Raw genomic sequence first — 21,244 nt, 5'->3', positions numbered from 1 at the left:
GGACTAAAATAGTTACATCTAAAAGTGCTTAATCCCATGATCAATAAATATTAGCTGAGTGTAATTTTTTTTCTAATTGGAGAGTTTAAAAGAACATTTCTTCATTGCCTTATTTTTGTTCTTATAAGTAGGGTCAGGCAACCACCTCACAACACACTGGGAACCTCCTCCAATTCCAGTCCTTAAATTAATGGACAGGGTGGGACATAAAAGAGCTGCTTTGCTCTGCACACACCAGGCTGTAAGAGGGTCAGGGCTGCCTGAGATGTAAATGCTGTATCATATTTCAAAATGCCAGACAGGCATCCCAAACAGTACTGGCATATAGCATGTGTTCAAGAAATTTTTTTTTCTTAGGGCTGCACCTGTGGCGTATGGAAGTTCTCAGGCTAGGGGTCGAATCAGAGCTGCAGCGGCCGGCCAGCACCACAGCCACGACAACTCGGGATCCCAGCCACATTCTATACACCATAGCTCACGGCAATGTCAGATCCTTAATCCAATGGGCAAGGCCAGGGATCGAACCCACAGCCTCATGGATACTAGTTGGATTCGTTATCACTGAACTGCAACAGGCACTCTAAAAAGTCCATATTCTGTTTGAAAAGAGGTGCCCAAGCTCCCTGGAACCATGGCCCCCAGCAAAGGCATGGGCTGTGTGCTCCGCTTGTTCCAGGTCCTAGCATACCCTGGACCCCTTATTTGCCATTTCCACCCCTGCCTGGCCCTGCCGGCCCTGAAAGCTGTCCGTGGCAATGTGACGGGGCCCTGGGGGCTGCCCCGGGGGTCAAAAGACAGCCACCACCGCCTTACCTGTGGGCTGTCGGGTCCTTGCTTCTTTCAGGTAGTAGAGTGCTTTGTCATAGTCTCCGAGGTGGTAGAAGGCCACACCGGACCGGTAAAGGGCCTTGAAGTTCTCGCCTTCTTTCTTCAGGACTTTGAGGCAGTACTCCTTGACTCGCTCGTAGTTCACCAGCTCAGCCTGGAGCAGGCAGGCTAGGGAGGAAGGGAGAGGGAGGAGAAAGCGCCTTGAGCACCACGGCAGCGGCCTCGGAACGGCTGTCTTTGGCTTCTCCTCTCCGATCAGAGACGGTTCGGGGCACTGGGGCTTTATCCTGGGGTTTATGCCATGGACTTTGCTCTCACATAATTCTGGGGTCTGGGATCCAGTTTCATCAGCAGCGAGCTGCGTGACCTTGAACAAAGCCCTTGGCCTTGTATTAGGGCTTGAGTTGTGCCCCCTCCACCACCCCCCAAAAAAGTTATGTTGGGAATTCCCATTGTGGCACAGCGGAAACGAATAGTTTCAGGAGACATGTTTCTACAATCTTTTCTTAGCCTCTTTGCTTCCATTTTCTTGTAGCCGCCAGCCTACGCCAGAGCCACAGCAACTTGGGATCCGAGCCACGTCTGCGACCTACACCACAGCTCACGGCAACCCTGGATCCCCAACCAACTGAGGGAGGCCAGGGATCGAACCCACAACCTCATAGTTCCCAGTTGGATTCATTAACCACTGAGCCACGACGGGAACTCCTCTTTGCTTCTATTTTCTATGCTGAAAACTCCATCTTGTCCTGCTTTACTTTACCCCATATTCCTGCTTTAAAAACAGTCACAGTGCCGGTAAATAACTTAAGCTTAAGAACAAAGACCAAAAGGCATAAGTTATTCATGTGGTCAGCTGCATGAGGACGTAATGCATTGATCTAGGCATGCCGGACCTGTGCAGATTGGCACGCCGTTTGCACAGCATGATATGTCTTCTTAAGAATAAGAGAAAGAAGAACCTCATGGCCCCAAGTGGTTTGTGAGGGGTTGTTAACAGAATATGCATTAGCAAAGAGAACCAAGGTGCAAACCTAGGCATGCTGGGTTGTGGCAGATGGGCATGCCGTTTGTGGAAGCACAGTGATGATTCTCTAGATGCTATGCATAGATAGTTAACGCCAAGCTTCCTCAAATGCGAATGATGGTCAAATGCCTAAAGGTCAGAGAAAAAGCTTAACCATCTACCAGATATGTGACTTTTAAATAATAAAAGAACTTATAAAAATAATAATTTTAAAAAACGATATCCTGTTACCTATAGCCCCCTCCTCACTTGACGTAATCCCAAAGAGCACAATAAAAGCAGTGTGGTTTCTTGAGGTGGGGCTCTTGGTCCCTGAGACCTTGAGTCCCCCGGTTCCCACCTTTAACTAAGATAAATGTCTCTGTGTCTTGTTTTATGTTAACGTTTTCTTAAGTTTCACAGCACCCGATCTTCAGCCCTCACCTGCTGAGCTTGTCTCAACAGAATCTGACTAGGGACCATGAGGTTTCGGGTTCGACCCCTGGGCTCGCTCAGTGGGTTAAAGATCTGGCATTGTGGTGGGCTATGGTGTAGATCACAGACGCTGTGATGTAGGCTGCTGTGGCTGTGGTGTAGGCCGGCAGATCTAGCTCCGATTTGACCCCTAGCCTGGGAACCTCCATATGCCGCGGGTGAGGCCCTAAAAAAAAAAAAGATATGTTGGAATCCTAATCCCCAGTCCTTCAGAATGTGATCCTATTTGGAAATAGGGTCTTCCAAAAGTAATGTTAAAAAGAGGTTCTAATCTGATATTACTGGTGTCCTTCTAAAAAAAGATGCTATAGACTAAATGTTTGTGGTTCTCCCCACCACATTCATATGTTGAAAAGGAATCCCCAGAGTGATGGTATTTGGAGGTGAGTCCCTGGGGAGGTGACTAGGTATTGAGGGTGGGGCCCTCATGATTGAGATTAGTGCTCTTAAAAAAGAGACCCCAGGAGTTCCCATTGTGGCACAGTGGAAACAAATCTGACAATTATCCATGAGGATGCGGGTTCAATCCTTGGCCTAGCTCAGTGGGTCAGGAATCCAGCGTCTCCGTGAGCTGTGGTGCAGGTTGCAGATGTGGCTTGGATCCCACATTGCTGCAGCTGTGGCATAGGCCGGCAGCTATAGCTCTGATTCGACCCCTAGCCTGGGAACTTCCATATGCCATAGGTATGGCCCTAAAAAGACAAAAAAAAAAAAAAAAAAAGAGTGTGGGAGAGAGAGAGAGAGACCCCAGAGAACTGTTTCAGCCCTTCTGCTATGTGAGGACACAAAGAGATGTCAGCTGACTGTGAACCAGGAAGTGGGCCCTCACCAGACACGAAACCTGCGGTGTCAGGCCCTTAGACTTTCCGGCCTCCAGAAAGGTGCTGTTGTTGTTGAGCCACCCAGCCTATGGCATTTTGGTTATAGGGGCCCAAACAAACCGAGACAAATGAGAAGTGTGGACACCAAGAGAGACACACACACGAAAGCTGATGTGAAGAGACACAGGCCGCTTCCAAGCCAAGGAATGCCAGAGGCTACCAGAAGCTTGGAGACAGACCTGGCACAGCTCCTCTCTCACAGCTCTTGGAAGGAACCAGCTCTACAGCACCTCGATCATGGACTCCAAGCCTCCAGAACCCCAAGTCAGGAAATTTCTTTTTTTTTTTTTCTTTTTATGCCATCCCTGTGGCATATGGAAGTTCCCAGGCTAGGGGTCGAATTGGAGCTGCAGCTGCCACAGCCACAGCAACGAGGGATCTGAGCCACATCTGAGACCTATACCACAGTTCATGGCAATGCTGGATCCTTAACCCACGGATCAGGGCCAGGGATTGAACCTGCGTCCTCATGGACAGGTCCTTAACCCACTAAGCCACAATGGGAACTCCATAAATTTCTATTGTTTAAGTCACCAGTTTGTGACACTTTTGTTGCGGCAGCTCCAGGAACAAGCTATAAGAAGCAATGACAATAATACCACAGCTAATACTTGTTCAGCACTTCCCTTGTGCTAGATGCTTGCCTCATTGCTTTACTTGTATTACCTGATATAATCCCTGGAATTCTATAATATAGGTTCTACTATTATTCCCATTTTGCAGATGAGGAAGTTGGAGGCCCAGAGAAGTTCAATAATTTCCCAAGGTCACATAACGTGAAAGAGGCCAGGCTGAGATTTAAATCAAAACTGTCTGGCTCCAGAGCCCAGGTTCTTTACTGAGTTGTTGAGGGGTTTATATAGTCATGGCCAGAAAGTAATTTAACACAGGGCTTGGCACACACTAAGTACCCAAAGTGTTATGTCATATCATTATCATTCTTTGCAGCCCCTACAACCCTGCAGTGACAACTGCTTCTGACTTTCCTCAAATTCTCTTCCATACATGTTTGTTTCTGCAATTCCTGGGAGCAGGGCCCTCTGATGGGCTGGTGACCAGCCTTATATAGTGCACACCTGTGGGCATGAATGGTCTGGATGTCCCAGGCAAGAAGATGCTAAGGCTGGCAGGCACCTGTGCAGTGCCCCTTTCTATTCCAGAGGTAGCCACTTCTGAGTAAATGATGTCCCCCTTGGAGTTCCCACTGTGGCTCAGTGGGTTAAGAACTCAACTAGTACCCATGAGGCTTCAGGTTCAATCCCTGGCCTCATTCAGTGGGCTAAGGATCCGGTGTTGCTGCAAGCTGGGGGTAGGTCACAGATGCGGCTCAGATCTGGTGTTGCTATGGCTGTGGTGTAGGCTGGCAGGTGCAGCTCTGATTTGACCCTTAGCCTGGGAACTTCCATATGGCTAAAAAAAAAAAAAAGAAAGAAACAAAAACAAAGTGTCCCCTTGCAGGTTTCTCTTACCATCGCTCAGCCATAGGACCCGGTCCAGGGTGGGGAAAATGGTACCCTGGACGGCGAGCACCCCCTTCAAGATTGTGCCCTCAGGGCCTCACTTGCCTCAGCCTAATCCCAGCCCTGCTGAGCTGTCTTAGCCTCCGTTCCATCACTCAAGCCTTTAGAAGGCAATGACTAAAGGCAGAGATGTGCGTGTTGTACGCGTTGGAGGCATTTTTAAAAAGGAGGTGGGGTGGGGAGAAAGGCACCTGTCTGCTTCCTGCCAAGACCTGCCTGGGGGGTGGGGGGTGGGGGAGGATGCTGACACCTGCTCCTTTGCGCTCAGGTTTCTTCCCCACTGGTAAATCATCCTGGGGTAGTGGCAAGTCACTGAATTTAATCTTCAGGGGCCTAAATTCAGCTGTTGTGATTCCTTAAATAACTTCCCAGGGATCTGAACTGCTGATGAAGAGACAAAAATCTTTCATTGGGCATTTTGGACCTTCCCCCCTGCCCAGGCCAAAAAAAAAAAAACCATCCTTTTTCGGACTGAGTTGGAAGTGTGAGAACCAGGAAGAGAAAGATCTGGAAACTGACCCATCAAGTTTCACTGGCCACATGGCAGAAAGGCAAACAAGTCAACGGAAGTAGTAGGCTGCTAACCCTGGGGGAGGGGACAGGGGCGTGGGCATCTGTGGTTAGAGAACCACAGAGCTGCTGGCATGCGGGGGGGCCCACCCCGCTGAGCTGATGCTACCAGCTCCCTCCCCTCTCCTTCCTAAGGCTCCCACCCCCACGATGCTGGGGTCTGCCTGGGTACTTCCACAGCTCTGCAGAGAGGGAGGAATTCTGTCAAGAGGCTCCTTTGAGTGAGCCTCACTGGCTGCTACTGGCATGGAGCTTGGCTCCCCCAGCTGCCCCCAGAGCCAAAGGATTTCCTACCTGAAGCTTCCCAGGGGCCGCAGCTCATGCCCTCTCTGCTGTGTGCTGAGAGCCCTCTTCCTGTCCAGCCCTCCCTCTTCTAACACTTCTGTTTGCTGACCCTGAGCAGCCTAGGAAATGGACCTAGACATTCTTTCCAAAACAGTTTTTTTTTTTTGTCTTTTGTCTTTTTGTTGTTGTTGCTATTTCTTGGGCCACTCCTGCGGCATATGGAGGTTCCCAGGCTAGGGGTTGAATTGGAGCTGTAGCCACCGGCCTATGCCAGAGCCACAGCAACACGGGATCCGAGCCACGTCTGCAACCTACACCACAGCTCACGGTAACTCCGGATCATTAACCCACTGAGCAAGGGCAGGGACCGAACCCGCAACCTCATGGTTCCTAGTCGGATTCGTTAACCACTGCGCCACGACGGGAACTCCCCAAAACAGTTTTTGAATGTCTAAAATTGTGTGTGTCGGGGGGGGGGGGTTGCAAAAAGGCCTGGAAATGGGAAAGCCCTCCCTGCTCCATCCCCGCAACTTGAGTGGAAGAATGATGGCAGTCACTTTCCGAGACTCATTCAGGGAAAATGTGTGGAATCCCCCTGCAGATGTGGTGTGAACTGCAATACCTGGCTGTAGCCCAGGGCTCAGACCTCGTGGGAGGTGGGACCGGGCAGGTTACAGGGCGTGGAGGCCCAATGGCACCAGAAGCAGTGCCCAGGAAGATGGGGAATCTGGAGTGGGCTCTGGTCCAAATGGGTTGCTGTCCCAAGAGGCCGGGCTGAGAGGGGCACCCAGATAAGAAATCAGGGATGGCAGGCCAGAGGTCTTGAGAAGCCCCAGGGCAGAGGAGGTAAGTTCAGGAGGAGAGGGGGACCAGCAGCCTCTTGATGTCCCTTCCATGTTCCTGTGCCTGATACTCACAGGCTCAGGGCGGCAATAGACCTTTAGAAGAGGTCATTTTGCCCCATTGCCTCTTCTTCCACTCAGTCATTAATCCCTTACCCTATATCGGAGGTTGTATTCCGTATCTTGGGTATATTGTCTTCTCATTGTCACAACAGCTCTACAAAACAGGTTCTATGTGATTCTTCTACTGATAACGAAACCCAGTTGCAGAGAAATTAAGTAACCTGTTGGAAGTCACTCAACTAGGAGGTGGCAGAATTATGATATCTGCCCACTTCTGCCTGGCTCCCAAGACTGTGCTCCTGCCCATGGGTATCTGTGGGTCTGCACGTGAAGCCCTTGGAAATCCATGCCACCCCTGATAAAAGACAGGGCACCTGTGTAAACAACCTTCCTCTGTGTCCCAGGGTTAACCAGACAAAAAGTGGTACCTAACTGCACTGAGCACCATACAGGGCATCTGGATGAGGTGATGAACCAAACACCCCACTCCCTCCCGAACGGATGGGCTGGTGGGGAAGGCAGGTGGTACGTTTTCTCAAATACCCCCATGTGCCAAATGCTGTGAGGGAGAAGTGATGAGCAGGCGCATACTGAGGGGGGAAGGCCCCTAAACCAGTATCAAGTATCGTGGGAAGGCTTCTTAGAAGAAGTGGTATTTAAGCTGGGTTTCAAAAGATGAGTGTTACTCAACCTGGCACTATGAGCACTTTAGGCTGGGATAATTTTTTGTTATGGGGGATGATCTTTGTGTTGGGATGTTTAGCAATGTCCTTGTCTTCTACCTACTAGATGCAAAAAAATATCTCCAGATAATGTCAATTGTCCCTTGCAGGGTGGGTAAAGTCACCCTGTTTGGGACCAGTGATCTAGGTGGAAAGGAGAAAAGGCTTTCTATGCAGGAGGGGGGTTAAAGGAGAGTGAGAGAGGAAGGAAGGAAGCAAGGAAGGAAGAAAGGGAGGGAGGAATAGAGTCAGGGAGGGAAAAAAGAAAGGAAGAAAGAAAGGGGGCGGGGAGGAAGATTGATTATGGCTTATTTGAGAAGCTTTGAGAAGCCATGCCCAGGTGCAGCAGAGACTGAAGGGCAGGGTCAAAGGGAACAAAGCTGGAAAAGCAGGAAGAAACCAGGACACACAGACCCTTCTGGTCCATGGTGAGGATCTAGGACTCCATTCTTAGGACAAGAGTGAATTGGGATGACAAAGTGATGCTGACTAGGTTGACTCAAGTGGAGGCAGGAGAAAGGGATTAATTTAAGTGGCAACCAGGAGACAGAACGGACTTCCATTAGGGAACCCCTGAAATATGTCCCCTCTGCTGTTACACTCATACACTTAGAGCCCTTTATCCCAGGAGATCTTAGATTTCCATCTGGGAGTCATTGATGATCCATGAGTTTTCTTCCACACTGTAGCAACCTGGCCTCTATTTGAATTAAGGCTTGAAAAATACAAGTCTCTGTGTTCTGCCCTACAGCACGGATCAATATTCGAAAGAGTGCTGGACTGGGGATCAGAAGAGCAAGATTCTAGTACCACCTTTGCCACGAGTCAACATAATGAATTTCACTTTCCTGTTCTGAGTCTCACTTTCCAACCTGTAAAACGAGGGGCCCACACTTCACTGAATAATCTCTCCCATCCATCGCCATCTAATAGCCTATGAATACACATGTTCGCCCCTGAATAGAAGGATGAAATTGTTTCACTGGTTCCTCTTCAGAAGGAGTTCTGTTCTCCCTATTACTTATGGTAAAGCACCTTCTGTTGTGGAGGACAGTCAGAACTGGTGGGGCAGGGAGCTCCTGTTGTGGCTCAGTGATAATGAACCAGACTAGTATCCGTGAGGACGCGGGTTCCATCCCAGGCCTCTCTCAGTGGCTTAAGGATCTGGCATTGCTGTGAGCTGTGGTGCGGGTTGCAGATGAGGCTTGGATCCCAAGTTGCAGCGGCTGCGGCGTAGGCTGGCAGCTGCAGCTCTGATTTGACCCCAGCCTGGGAACTTCCATGTGCCACAAGTGTGGCCCTAAAAGACAAAAAAACAAAAAAACAAAAGAACTGGTGGGGCAATGATTAAGTGGGCTTGTCAAGACAACTCTTGCTGTGCAGAGTTTTTCTTTTTTTTTTTTTTTTTCACGGAGGTTTGTTTAGGCTCTGAGGTGGTCTTCCCAAGCCAAGGCTCTGAGGCAGGATCTTCCCTGTAGGAAGTAAGTGCTACCACTATCCGTCTCAGCAGAGGAGGCAGTGGCCTTGGGAAGGCCTGTCTCAGGCTGGCTGGAAAGGGAGCTTGTTCTTGTCTCTGGCCTCAGCTCTGAGTATATATTTGGATTCGAAGAGGCGGTTATTCTGCAGTGGAAGGGGTGCTGGGTGGGGAGATAGGTCCACAGTGAACGTGTGGAGATGGGCCTGGGCTCTCAGACAACCATCTCTAGAGGCCCTTTTGAGAAAAATGTTATGAACTCTCTAATCTCTGGGCCTTCTGACAACTTTGAATAAATGCCGCTTCCTGGAATTGGCTCAGTGGTGGAGAATTAAGCTTGCATCCATACTTGGAAAGGAGTGCTAGAAGAGAAACTGCCCTCCCTAAGCCTAACACGGTCATGGCAGTGGTGGCCAGTGCAACTTACAAGGGAAAGGTGAATGTGGGGACAAGAATTGAGGCCGTAGGAGTTCCTGTTGTGGCTCAGCGGGTTAAGAACCCCACTAGCATCCATGAGGAGGCGGGTTTGATCCCTGGTTTCACTCAGTGGGTTAAGGATCTGGCATTGCTGTGGCTGTGGTATAGGGTTCAGCTGCAGCTCCAATTCGACCCCTAGTCCGGGAGCTTCCATACGCTGCTGGTGCAGCACTCCATGCCCCCCCCCCCAAAGAATTGGGGTTGTAATTCTCTAATCACTCCTCCTGTGTGGAGCTTCCCCTTCCACTGCCAACCTTGGGGGGGTAAGGGTCTGATTCTATGAAGAAGAGCTTGGCAGACTTTCTTTGTTCCACAGAGGAGTCTTTGCGGGAGGAGAGAGTTAGAGAATCAGAAACTTAAAGAAACACCAGCCTCTAAGAACCCAAGCACTCAGGAAATCATCAGTCTAACGTTCCCCAAGACCTCAGGCTAAAACATGTCAGGCTCTCCTGGCTCAGGAGCCTGTTGTGTTTTTGTTTTTCCTGGTGCATGCAGGGCATGGTGACAGCCTGGGCAGAATGCCACCCGTTGGCATGAAATGAAGAGAAAGTGGATGAAAGGAAGCAAGACCAAGTGCGTGTAGTCCTTGGTCTTCTTCTGACAGCCAATTGACTACTGTTTGCCTAACCTGCTGCACAGGAGGGAAGCCTGGGCTGGGCTAGAGGGAAGGAAAGACCCTTCCGAGGTCCAGAGTGAGAAGGAGGAAGCCACCTTTTGAGGCTGCCTCTCCGTTGGGAGTTGAACTGTGTCCTCTGAAAAGGTGGGTGGGCGTCCCAATCTTTAGACCCTAGAACTTGACCCCAGGTGGAAATGCTAGGGATGGAGTAGGCACAGGTGGCTGTAGAAGTCCCACTAGGGGACCACAGATAAAGAGAGAAACCTGGGGGATGTTGGGAGACCACTGTAAGTTCAAGAAAGCCATCAGAACAAGGCAGGCCTGCTCGACCAGTGGAGGTGCGAGAATTGCCCCAGGTCATTGGGTGGGGTTTGGGCTGAGGGCTGCATTCAGATTCAGACCTAGGGCAATAGTTTGAAGACTACCCGCCCTTCAGCTGATTTGAATACACACCTTACTGGATGCTAAGGAGGAGCTACTAATCCCAGAGAGGAAGAGGCGGGCCTTTCCAACCCCCACTCCCCTTGGATGATAAAACTGTGGCCCACCTGATGCTCGCTTCCTTGCCGGCCCACTTGCATCTCTCACAAGCGTCCTATCCTAATAAATTTGTTTCTTGCCCATCACTTTGTCTCTCGCTGAATTCCCGCGCGGAGGCATAAAGAACCGGAACCTCAGTGAGTCCAGACACAGGGTGAGTAATTCTAATTTAACACAGTGGGTTTAAGCCCCCATCTGGGTTTTGGCTGGGTTTGAGTCCCAATCTGTGTTCTGGCTAGGTTCAGGCTGTGAATGCTGTCAGTTTCAGAAAGGGGGTCTTTACTGAGACAGTCAAGCCAAAATGAGGTTATTAGGATGGACCCTAACTCAGTATGAGTGTGGACACAGAGATAGGCACACCTAGGAAAGATGACGTGAAGAAACACAGGGAGAAGATGGTCACCTCCAAGCCAAGGAATGCTGGCAGCTTCCTAGGAGAGGCCTGGGACAGATGCTCCCTCACAGCTCTTGGAAGGAACCAACCCTATCAGCAGCTTGATCATGGACTCGGAGCCTCCGGAAGCGTGAGACAACACACTTCTGGGGTTTTTAAGCCAGCCAGCTTGCGACGCTTTATGATGGCGGCCTTAGGAAATGAATACACCCTGCTAGCCATTCCTTTGGGAATGGGCCCAGGAAGTTGCTATGACATTTCCGGGGGAAATTGTCCCAAACCCAATTATCTGATTCATTTTCAAATTTATTCCAAGGGGCGATGGCATCATAGCCAAGCGGAAGGAGCTTGGATCTGGATAGAGGTGACATTCGGGACCACGTGGACATCTAACAACCAGTGGACATCATTACCACACTGAACAGGCACAGGGGACAGTGCCCGTCCTGGGGCATTTCGGCTGCGCATCGGGGCTGGATCTGGAGACACAGTCCCCGGCCGGAATCCAAGTTCTTCCTTGATGCGCCTTCAGTCTCCTTCACCTGTGTTAAATGAAGGTACTAATACCTATTTTGTACAGACTCTTATGATGATAAAATGAGATAATTAACATATAGGTTATATGCCTCACACAGCGCTGGGCACAAAAAAAGGATTCTCATAAATGCTTTAGGAAATCACTGGTCAAATGTGGTTTCCCCAGCAATGTGTATGTTAATCACAAGAAATTTCCATTATGAATCCTACACAGAGTGGGGAATTACAGCTTCATTTCAGGCACATTTTCAAGAATAGGTCAGATACATTTTGGAGGGTAATTTAGAGACCTTTGCCTTCTTTGTTTTTCAGCATTTTGATTTTTTTTTTTTAAATTGAGGTAAAGTTAACCTGACATTATATTTGTTTTGGGTGTACATCAGTGATTTGCTATTTATATATTTTGCAAAATGATAGAGGGTCTTTCTGTGGCAGAGCCATGGGAATGTAGCATGTGCAGTGAAATGATGGGAATTCTTATTTATTAGACTCCATATCCAGGACTGCTATGAGCCACCCAGTTTCTCCTTTCCGTGAAAGTGCTGGCTTTCCCCTCTGGGTACACAAGGGCTTGCCCTCAGAGTTCTGAAAACAGCTCCTTTCTCCTGATTTCTCTCTCTTTTCTTTCTGGACATTTATGTTACCTCGATTTTAGATACTGAAGTAACTAAAGTAACTTCATGGAGGTTTTGTTTATGTTAAATATAACCTTAGCAGAATCCCAGGGGTACAATTACTAGGTCAGGGCATGTGACTGTCTGAGTGGCCATTGCCACGTAACACACGGAGCTTTCCCTCTGACAGTGGCTGTTTACTTAAAGCTCTAGGCCCTCCAAACGCCTCGAATCTTCATTTCAGAAATCATCTACGTTGGGCTTGCTTTTATTTTACTGGGTTGTGGGGATGGCAACGAAGACAGCTGGGAGGAGACAGGCAAACCCCAGTTTGCACAAAGAGCTGTTTATTTTCTAGGAAGCGTGAAGAATTTAGGAGTAGGGTAGACCTGAGTTCTAATCCTGACTACTTCTGGCCAGTTATGTGGCCTTAGGAAAGTGACCCGCCCTCTCTACAACCGAGTTTCCCTGTCTCTGAAATAAAGGTAGAGACCCTCACAGGTCTGTTCTGAGGACGAGATGGGAAAATGCACCACAATGCTGGATGCAGTGCTTAGTCCATGCCAGCTGTGCCAAGGACGTGAGCTGATTCCAAGATCAGCAACGATGCTCCACCATCAAACCCATGCAGCAAGGGCAGAGCCCAACCTGGATACTTCCCTTTTTTTTCTTTCTTTTTTTTTCTCTGTAGGGCCACACCTGTGGCAAATGGAAGTTTCTCGGCTAAGGGTCCAGTTGGAGCTACAGCTGCCGGCCTACACCACAGCCACAGCCACACAGAATCCGAGTCACGTCTGCAACCTACATCACAGATCACGGCAATGCCAGATCCTCAACTCACTGAGCGAGGCCAGGCATCGAACCCGCATCCTCAGGGAGTCTAGTTGGGTTCATTAACAGCTGAGCCACGAAGGGAACTCCCTGGACTTGTCACTTTTATTTCACGGTCTCAGATGTACCTAAACTCACATTTGCCCCAAACGTTTCCCACATCTAGGTTTGATGCTTGGTTTTACTTTTTCCTTTAAAGGTGTGTCTTCCTTTCAAAGGTGTGTTTTCCTGTTGGGGGTGAGTGGGTATATACAGAGAACTTGGTAAAAGCAGCCTTGCCTCCCGAAAAGGGGGGTTAGGGAAAGGATGGGACGAGGTTCTGCATCTAAATGATCATAGATTAGACAGCCTCCGAGTCAACAGTTGATTCTACCCCCGCCCCCCACCCCACACCCGTGAAAGCTGCCTCCCACCTGTTCCCAGCCCTTCTCTAGGTGCATGGCTCCCACAGTTAGTTTTTCAGTGACAGCGGTATGGCCGGGGTGGTGGACGGACCCAAAGTTTCAGGGCTCCTCTGGAGTCCTAATACTTTGGGAAAGCTAGGAGCTCTCAAAGTCGGCTGTGGCAGGAAAATGAACAGGCCTGGTTCCTGATGCCATAGGCATGGGAAAGCCTATAAGAAAAGGGGGAAATATTATTAGCAGAGAAACTGCTGGTCAGTTTCAGCGCCTCTGAGTTACTTGATTCGAGACAATGTCCCCAGCACTGGCATTCACCTGGTGTCCTCGGGTTGAAACAGCTCCCCTCTCAGAATCTCGGTTTTGAAGATGAAGGTCTTTACCTTGAAGGTTTGTTGTCAGGATGAGAAAAATCAGTGTTTCCCAAGCACCAGACTACACCCTGATATCTGTTGAGAATGCCACAAGGTTTTTCATTGACTCCTCTGTGCAAACTCAGTTAACGTGGAGATTCTCAGACCCCATGTCCAGCGATGCAACTTCTAAAGGGCTAGGGTAGAGCCCAGTAACCTACATTTTCACTAAGTCCTCAGAAGAGTGGGCTGCCTCACCTGTGTTAGTACTTTATATTCTAGCATTTTCTATATATATTTTTTTCTTTTTCTTTTTTGGGCTGCACCTTCAGCATATGGAAGTTCCTGGGCTAGGGGTCAAATTGGAGCCGCAGCTGCTGGTCTACACCACACACAGCAACGCCTCTGACCTGCATCTGTGACCTACATCGTACCTTGAGGCAATGCCAGATCCTTAACCTACCAAGGGAGGCCAGGGATCGAACCCACACCCTCACCGGGACATTGTTGGGTCTTTAACCCGCTGAGCCACAAACAGGAACTCCTGGATGTATGTTTCTTAAAGAACATCCAGTTGGTTACACCGTGAGAGCCCAAGACACCCATGGGGAGCTCCAGGACTACTCCCGAGGGCAAACAGGTCCCAGATGGCCATGCCCTAGAGCCAGAAAATCCACACATGTAGGCAAACAATTGCTTTCTAACAGTCAACATGTAACATTTGGGGGTTGGAGACTTTTCACCGGAGAATAGGAGCCCAGGAAAGGAAGAAACAGGGTAGAAGACTGAGATGATTCATGACAAGCTCAGGAGAATCTAGCCTACAGGGGTACGTAGTGTTCATCCATCCTCCCAGGAATATAAGAAAAGAGCAGGTCACCTTGATTAAGCATGATTGGGCCAGGCGAGTGTTCTAAGCATTAACGCAATCTTTCTTAAAAAAAATTTTTTTTTTGTCTTTTTAGGGTTGCACCCACAGCACACGGAACTCCCCAGGCTAGGGGTCGAATTGGAACTACAGCCGCTGGCCTCCGCCACAGCCACAGCCACGCAGGATCTGAACTTAATCTGTGACCTACACCACGGCTCATGGCAACGCCAGACCCTCAAGCCCCTGAGTAGATCCAGGGATTGAACCTGCGTCCTCATGGATACTAGTCAGGTTCTTAACCTGCTGAGCCACAACGGGAACTCCAACTCACTGAATCTTGACAACAGTCTATGAGGTAGGTTCTAGTATTTTTGCCTGTTTTCCAGGTTGGAAAACTGAGGTCCAAGGAAGTTGAGCCACTTGCCAAAGATTGCAAAGCTAATAACTATCAGGGCCAGGATTTGATTCTAAGGCATTTGTCACCTGAGACCATGCTTTTAAGCATTCCCCACCTTGCCTTCCTAGGATGTTCACCTGCCTATATTGAATTTTAATTCAGTTCCTTCATCAGGCAGCTTTGAGGCATGAGTTCTGCTTCCTGTGAGGTGTAACTGTGGGAACTTGATGGTCCCAAACTGAGCTCATTTTATTTTAAAAATTTTTTCCTTTTTCTTTCTTTTTCTTTTTTTTTTTTTTTTTTTTTTTGTCTTTTTGCCTTTCTAGGGCTGCTCCTGCAGCATATGGAGGTTCCCAGGCTAGGGGTCGAATCAGAGCTGTTGCCACTGGCCTACACCAGAGCCACAGCAACACGGGATCCGAGCCACATCTGCAGCCTACACCACAGCTCACAGCAACACTGGATCCTTAACGCACTGAACAAGGCCAGGGATCGAACCTGCAACCTCATGGTTCCTAATCAGATTTGTTAACCACTGAGCCATGATGGGAACTCCCAAACTGAGCTCATTTTATTTGGATACTCTATCTGTACACTTCTCATCTGGAAGATTCCTCTATAACTCTCCAGGACCATCTATGCCTCCTGTTTCTCTGCATTCAAAGAGAAAAACAAACAAAACCAAGTGCAGAGTTTCCACCAAGGCTTCTCTTTTTTAAGTTCTAAAACTACCTGCATCTCCAATTCCACTGAAAGTCAACTGTAATCCTAAGAAGGCTGACACGACACGTTTCTGGTTTCTTCCTGAAACAACCCCTACCTTAGCTGGTGCTGGCAAGACTAACCCCCAACCGTGTTATTTTTTAATTGAAATTTTTATTGAGATAATTTTAGATTCATATACTGTAGTTAAGAAACAATACAGAAAGGCCCCTTACTCCCTTTACCAAGTTTTCCCCAATAGCAACATCTTACAGAATTAGAGTAAAATATATTGACTATAATATTGATACTGATACAACCCACAGATCTCATTCGGATTTTCCTAGCTTTACTTGTACTCATTTGTGTGCGTGTAGTTCTATACCATTTTTCACATATGTAGTCTCCCCATCTACCTCCAAAGTCACAGAACGGTTCCATCAAAAGATCCCTCCTGTTGTCCCTTCGTAACTACATCCATGTCCCTCCTGTTTCCCCACCTCTTTAACCCCTGACAACTACTAATCCATTCTCCATGTCTGAAGTGTCATTTCAACGTGTTATATGAATGGACTCATATAGTACGAAGTCTTTGGAAGTTAGTTTTTTTTTTTTTTCACTCAGCATAATCTCCTTGAGATGCATCCAAGTCGTTGCATGTATCAATAGTTCATTCCTTTTCATGGCTGAGTAGTATTCCACGGTGTGGGTGTATCAGAGTTGGCTCACCATTCATCTGTTGAAGGACATCTGGATCATTTCCAATGTTTGGTTATTATGAATTGTGCTGTGATGAACAGTCATGGACAGCATTCAATCTCTCACCATTCAGTATAATGCTAGCTTTAGTTTTTTGGTAGATGGTCTTTATCAAGGTCAGGCAATTTCCTTCTATTTCTAACTTGCTGAGAAATGGACTATTTTCCTAATACTGTGAATTCTGGCATACCCCTGCCTGATGGAGGATAGTCTTTTTCTGATGAGGCTAGATCTACAGGTATGTTCATTAAATGGGCCTTTCCATTTCCCAAAGAATAAAGTCATTTTCATAGCCACAGACTTGGCCTGTGCCCACTGTTGTTATTTATGAGACACAGCCTTTTTGCCTTCCAGACAAGCATCTGCAGGGCATCTTTAAATCCCCGCATGGCAAAACCATATCATACTGGTTTGCACATATTGTTGGCTCAATAAATATCGACATCAAACATTTGTACAGTATTTTATGACTCATTTGACCTTCACAGTGACTCTGGAGAAATAGGTCTTATTAGTCCTGCTTCCAGAAGCTGAGGCTTAAAGAAGTTAAGTGATGCACTAAGGCCATTTGACTTTTAGGAAAAGAGTCAGGATTGTCTAGGCACAAGTCCATATTGGTTCCACTCCAGCAAAGCTGGTGCTAAAGAGACCTGGACTCGCTGATCTCTGAAGGTCTCCTCCAAGTCTAAGGCACTAAGAAGCTATGACAACAGGCAGCTGGCTGACTCAGAGAGCCCGCACCCTTCAAGTGGCAGTGTCTTTATTCACATCCTACCTGCCTTGCCTGGCACCCAGTTAGTGTTCTCCCACTTCTGATGATACTCCCACGACCAGGAGTCATTTGGCTTTATCTCGTGGCCTAAATCTCCTCTGATTCCATTCACATTAATTTTTTTTTTTCTTTTTAGGGCCATACCTGCAGCACATGGAAGTTTCTGGGCTAGGGGTCAAATCAGAGCTATAGCTGCAGTCTACACCACAGCCATGGCAACAACAGATCTGAGCTGCCTCTGTGACCCAGACCACAACCTGCAGCAATGCAAGATCCTTAATCCACTGAGTAAAGTCAGGGATGGAACTTGCATCCTCCTGGATACTACTCAGGTTCTTAACCTGCTGAGCCACAACAGGAACTCCTAATTTCTGACCTTCTATTTTTCCAATTTAGTCCATGTTTGCACTGGATTCAAGTAAACATTGCCATGGGGTTCTTCTGTCTTCGCAACATCATCTTTGGAAATATCGTCTTTTCACCATTACCAAGCTGCCCTTGGCTTTCCTGGCCTTTGAACTCTTCAAGTGGATGCCCCCAGCATTCAAGGGCTGCCTGAACAACAGCAGCTGCATCCCTCCCACTGTCACCACATAACCCTGGGTAGGAGCTCTTCATGAACTTACCTGACGAGAATTCATTCACTGAAGCCTGTGCTGAGGCTTCATAAGGAAATGCAGAGCATTCAAAGGATAAGGATACCTTCCAGGAGTTTAGATTCTTCTTATTCATCCTTTTATGGCTAATACTTGGCTATCAAAGTGGCAGGCAAAAGAGCTAAGGTGAAAATCCAGGCTAGAAGTCTTTTTTTCTTTTTTATGGCTGCACGTAAGGCATATAGGAGGTTCCCAGGCTAGGGGTCAAATAGGAGCGACAGCTGCTTGCTTGCCTACACCACAGCCACAGCCACGCCAGATCTGAGCTGTGTCTACAGATTACACTAAAGCTTGCAGCAACACCGGATCTTTAACTCACTGAGCGAGGCCAGGGATTGAACCTGCATCCTCACAGACACTACGTCAGGTTCTTAACCCACTGAGCCACAATGGGAACTCCCAATCTTATAAACTAAGGGCATATGTTGATAGTCCTTTAAGGGATATTGGAATCTACTCCAGGGAGTTGTAATGCCAGAGCCTGAGAGGTCAACTCAGTCCTTTTGTGCCTGTCACATGCTCCTGTTTAATACTGAAGGAGTAGACTGGGGTGCCATGGCAGCACGCTTATGAGGGATCCCATCCATGGCCCCCAACGCTCATGCCTGGCTTCACTGTGGTGCACACACAGACAGGAGTAGCAGGGAAAAGGTGGGGCAGGATCATTGCTCACTACAGTTCTTATTAACATCCCTTTCTTGGGTTATAAGTGAGCCTTTGGAAGGGCCAGGTGGGCCATTTGGAATGCGATGAGGGCTATATACCCAGAAATATTCAGAAAAAAAGCCAATATCTGATACTATCTTTATCTTGTTTGGGGGGTGCCCTTTGGCAGGAATTCTGAGGAAGGATGGTAGAAAATCTCAGACGCCAAAATACTATCCTGTTCTCATTAAAAAAAAAAATTTTTTTTTTTTGTCTTTTTAGGGTTGCCCCCACAGCATATGGACGGTCCTAGGCTAGGAGTTGAATTAGAGCTTTAGCCGCCAGCCTACGCCAGAGCCACAGCAATGCAGGATCTGAGCCACGTCTGCGACCTACACCACAGCTCATGGCAATGCTGGATCCTGAACCCACTGAGCGAGGCCAGGGATTGAGCCTGAAACCTCATGGTTCCTAGTCAGATTCGTTTCCACTGCGCCAGGACGGGAACTCCCCCCCACCCCCCATTTTCTTTTTAGATTTTACAAAATTCCTCTCCTGTCCCAGTCACCTCTCCTGCCATCCATCCGTGACCCCAGTCACATCTTTCCTGTTCCTAATGCATCTCCCACCATCTTTCTTTTTTTTTTTTCTGTCTTTCTCCCACCATCTTTCTATGGCACCAGGGCAAGTACCACATAACCAGCTATGTCCGGGAATAAGTTAGTTGACAGGCACACGTGCAGCAGAAAAGGCACTTCTGTGGCCTTTCTGTGGCAGCACAGTGTATAATAGCAAAGTGTTGAAAATAACCTAAAGATCCATCGGTAGGAGACTGGCTAAACAAATAACAGGGCACTGGCATAATGGAACATGACACAGACAGTAAAATCATGCTGTACAAAATACTTAATGACACTGAAAAATGTTTTTAGTGGAAAATATTGGCGGAAAAAATGAAGGTTGTAAATGTACAGTGTGTGTGTGTGTGCACACGTGTGCATGCATGCACAGAGGGTGTGCAGAGGGGTATGTGTGTTTCAGGGTGAAGAATTTGTAATAGCAGACATCAGAGTTTCTCTATTTTTTTTTTTTTTTTTTTGTCTTTTTGCCTTTTCTAGGGCTGTACTTGTGGCATATGGAGGCTCCCAGGCTAGGGGTCCAATCAGAGCTGTAGCCGCTGGCTTACGCCACAGCCACAGCAATGCAGGATCCGAGCCGTGTCTGCAACCTACACCACAGCTCATGGCAATGCCGGATTCTTAACCCACTGAGCAAGGGCAGGGATCGAACCCATAACCTCATGGTTCCTAGTCAGATTTGTTAACCACTGCGCCACGAAGGGAACTCCCAGAGTTCCTCTTAAGGAGGGAATGATTCTTAAGAATACTTTCTGAGTTCCTGCCATGGCACAGGAGGTTAAGAATCCAACTGCAGCGGCTTGGGTAGCTGCAGATGGGTATGTGTGTGTCAGGGTGAAGAATTTGTAATAGCAGGCATCAGAGTTCCTCTTAAGGAGGGAATGATCTTTTTTTTTAAGAATACCTTCTGAGTTCCTAGCCCGGCCCAGTGGATTAAAGGACCCAGTGTTGCCACATTGCAGCTGTGGCTTGGATTCGATCCCTGGCCTGGGAATGTGCATACGCTACAGGCGAAGCCATAAAAAAAAAAAAAAAGAATACCCACAGCAACTGTGATTTTATTTTTAAAAAATTCACCTCTGCCCATGATGTCTTCAAAGAGAGCGGGGGTGGAACTTGGGAGGAGAGCTGTGCTAAAGCCTTCTGAAGGGTTTCCTGGGTGGAAAGCACTGCCTGTTCATGGAGCACCAATTTGGAGAGGCCCAGGGTCTCTTATGGTGGAGGAGCACCTGTAAGGAGGGATTAAAAGGAGCTTCCGATGGACACACCTGCTAGTAGCTTTCCTCCCAGGACATCTGATCAAGTCGGGGGCTTTCCTTATCCGTAAGTAAGCTGGCACCAGCATAAGGCACCGGAGACCAGGCAGAGCAGAAACTGCTGGCCAGAGGCCTTGCCTTCCCCTTAGTCCATTTCCTGCTTTCCCGTCCCATCGCTTTCGTGCTTGTGAAGCTCCCCAGGGAACCAACTGATCACAGCATGTATCTTCTCTTCCTGGCAAGTCCTTGTTCTCTGCTCTCAGACTCGGAGCTGGTCTAACTTGTGAGACGGCCCAAGGTTCTCTCCCTACTAGTTCAGTTCAAAGAACAGGTCAGAGAATCCTGGGGCTGAGGATGGAGAGTGGCAGAAAATAGTCTAACTGAGGCTTATTCCTGTGCATGATCAGTCTCAGGCCAGAGATATGTCTGCCTAGAACCCAGCAGTTTCTAAGTGTTTCCTGGACTGACTTGAATCCTGAGAAGCTGGAAGTAGGCATAGACCCCAAGGGCCAAAGGCCTTGGCTCCGCTGGAGCTCAGCTGCCCTTCAGAGGGAGCCTGATGGGTTACTTGTTCACCCAGCCTCATGGGCCCAGGTAGGAAACACCCACACTGAAGGCTGTTGGTTCACAGCTTGCTCGCCTCCCCTGCACTATAGCCACTTAGGGAACTGAAAATTACCCTGCCCCCTCTTTGCTCCCTAGCTTCCAAACATTTCCCCATAGCCTCCTTTGCGGAGTCCTTTCTCCTCCCCTCCTGCACACTTTCCTGCCATAGCACCTACTGGAGTAGGCGCTGGCTTTACATTAAGCATCTGCTACATGTGCGCCAGGCACTGTGCTGTGAGGCAGGCATGCACTGGGTCCTTTAATTTCAATCACCATCCTAATCCTGTGTGCTGCATTTTATCACTCCCATGCTATCATGGAAATAGAAGCTCGTAGAGATTGGGAAGTCAGGATTCAAACCCAGATCCTCTTGTATTAAGTAAAGCTGTTGTCCATTAGGCCACATTGCCCTACAGGTTTTCTGGGGTCTAAGGCCTGAAGCCTGTCTGTTCTTCTGTGTTGCCTCTCTTCCCTCCCATCTTCATTGGGAGGCATA

General features: G+C 48.3%; 1 protein-coding gene across 2 annotated transcripts in view; it reads right to left on the bottom strand.

The window, feature by feature from the left end:
* Window positions 1-21,244, bottom strand: part of TTC9 (tetratricopeptide repeat domain 9) — a 35,972-nt gene that overhangs the window by 2,305 nt on the left and 12,423 nt on the right. The window contains exons 2-3 of one of the 2 annotated variants that reach the window (XR_014809086.1): window positions 13,109-13,308; window positions 860-996 (exon numbers count right to left, since the gene is read on the bottom strand). Coding sequence is in view for 1 of the 2 variants with exons in the window: in NM_001435276.1 (NP_001422205.1) it covers window positions 814-996 (183 nt within the window). In the remaining variant the exon portion in view is untranslated. Of the gene's footprint in view, window positions 1-813; window positions 997-13,108; window positions 13,309-21,244 lie in introns of those variants that run through there. The other variant, NM_001435276.1, reaches the window with a different exon arrangement.

This window comes from Sus scrofa, chromosome 7 (genome assembly GCF_054392235.1).
Source record: "Sus scrofa isolate SSC_HxYL_T2T_F1_AM1 chromosome 7, Sscrofa_HxYL_maternal_Yorkshire_Landrace_v2.0, whole genome shotgun sequence".
NCBI classification, from domain to species: domain Eukaryota; kingdom Metazoa; phylum Chordata; class Mammalia; order Artiodactyla; family Suidae; genus Sus; species Sus scrofa.
Note: the sequence above shows the minus strand (reverse complement) of the source record. Positions and strands in the feature narration are given on the sequence as shown.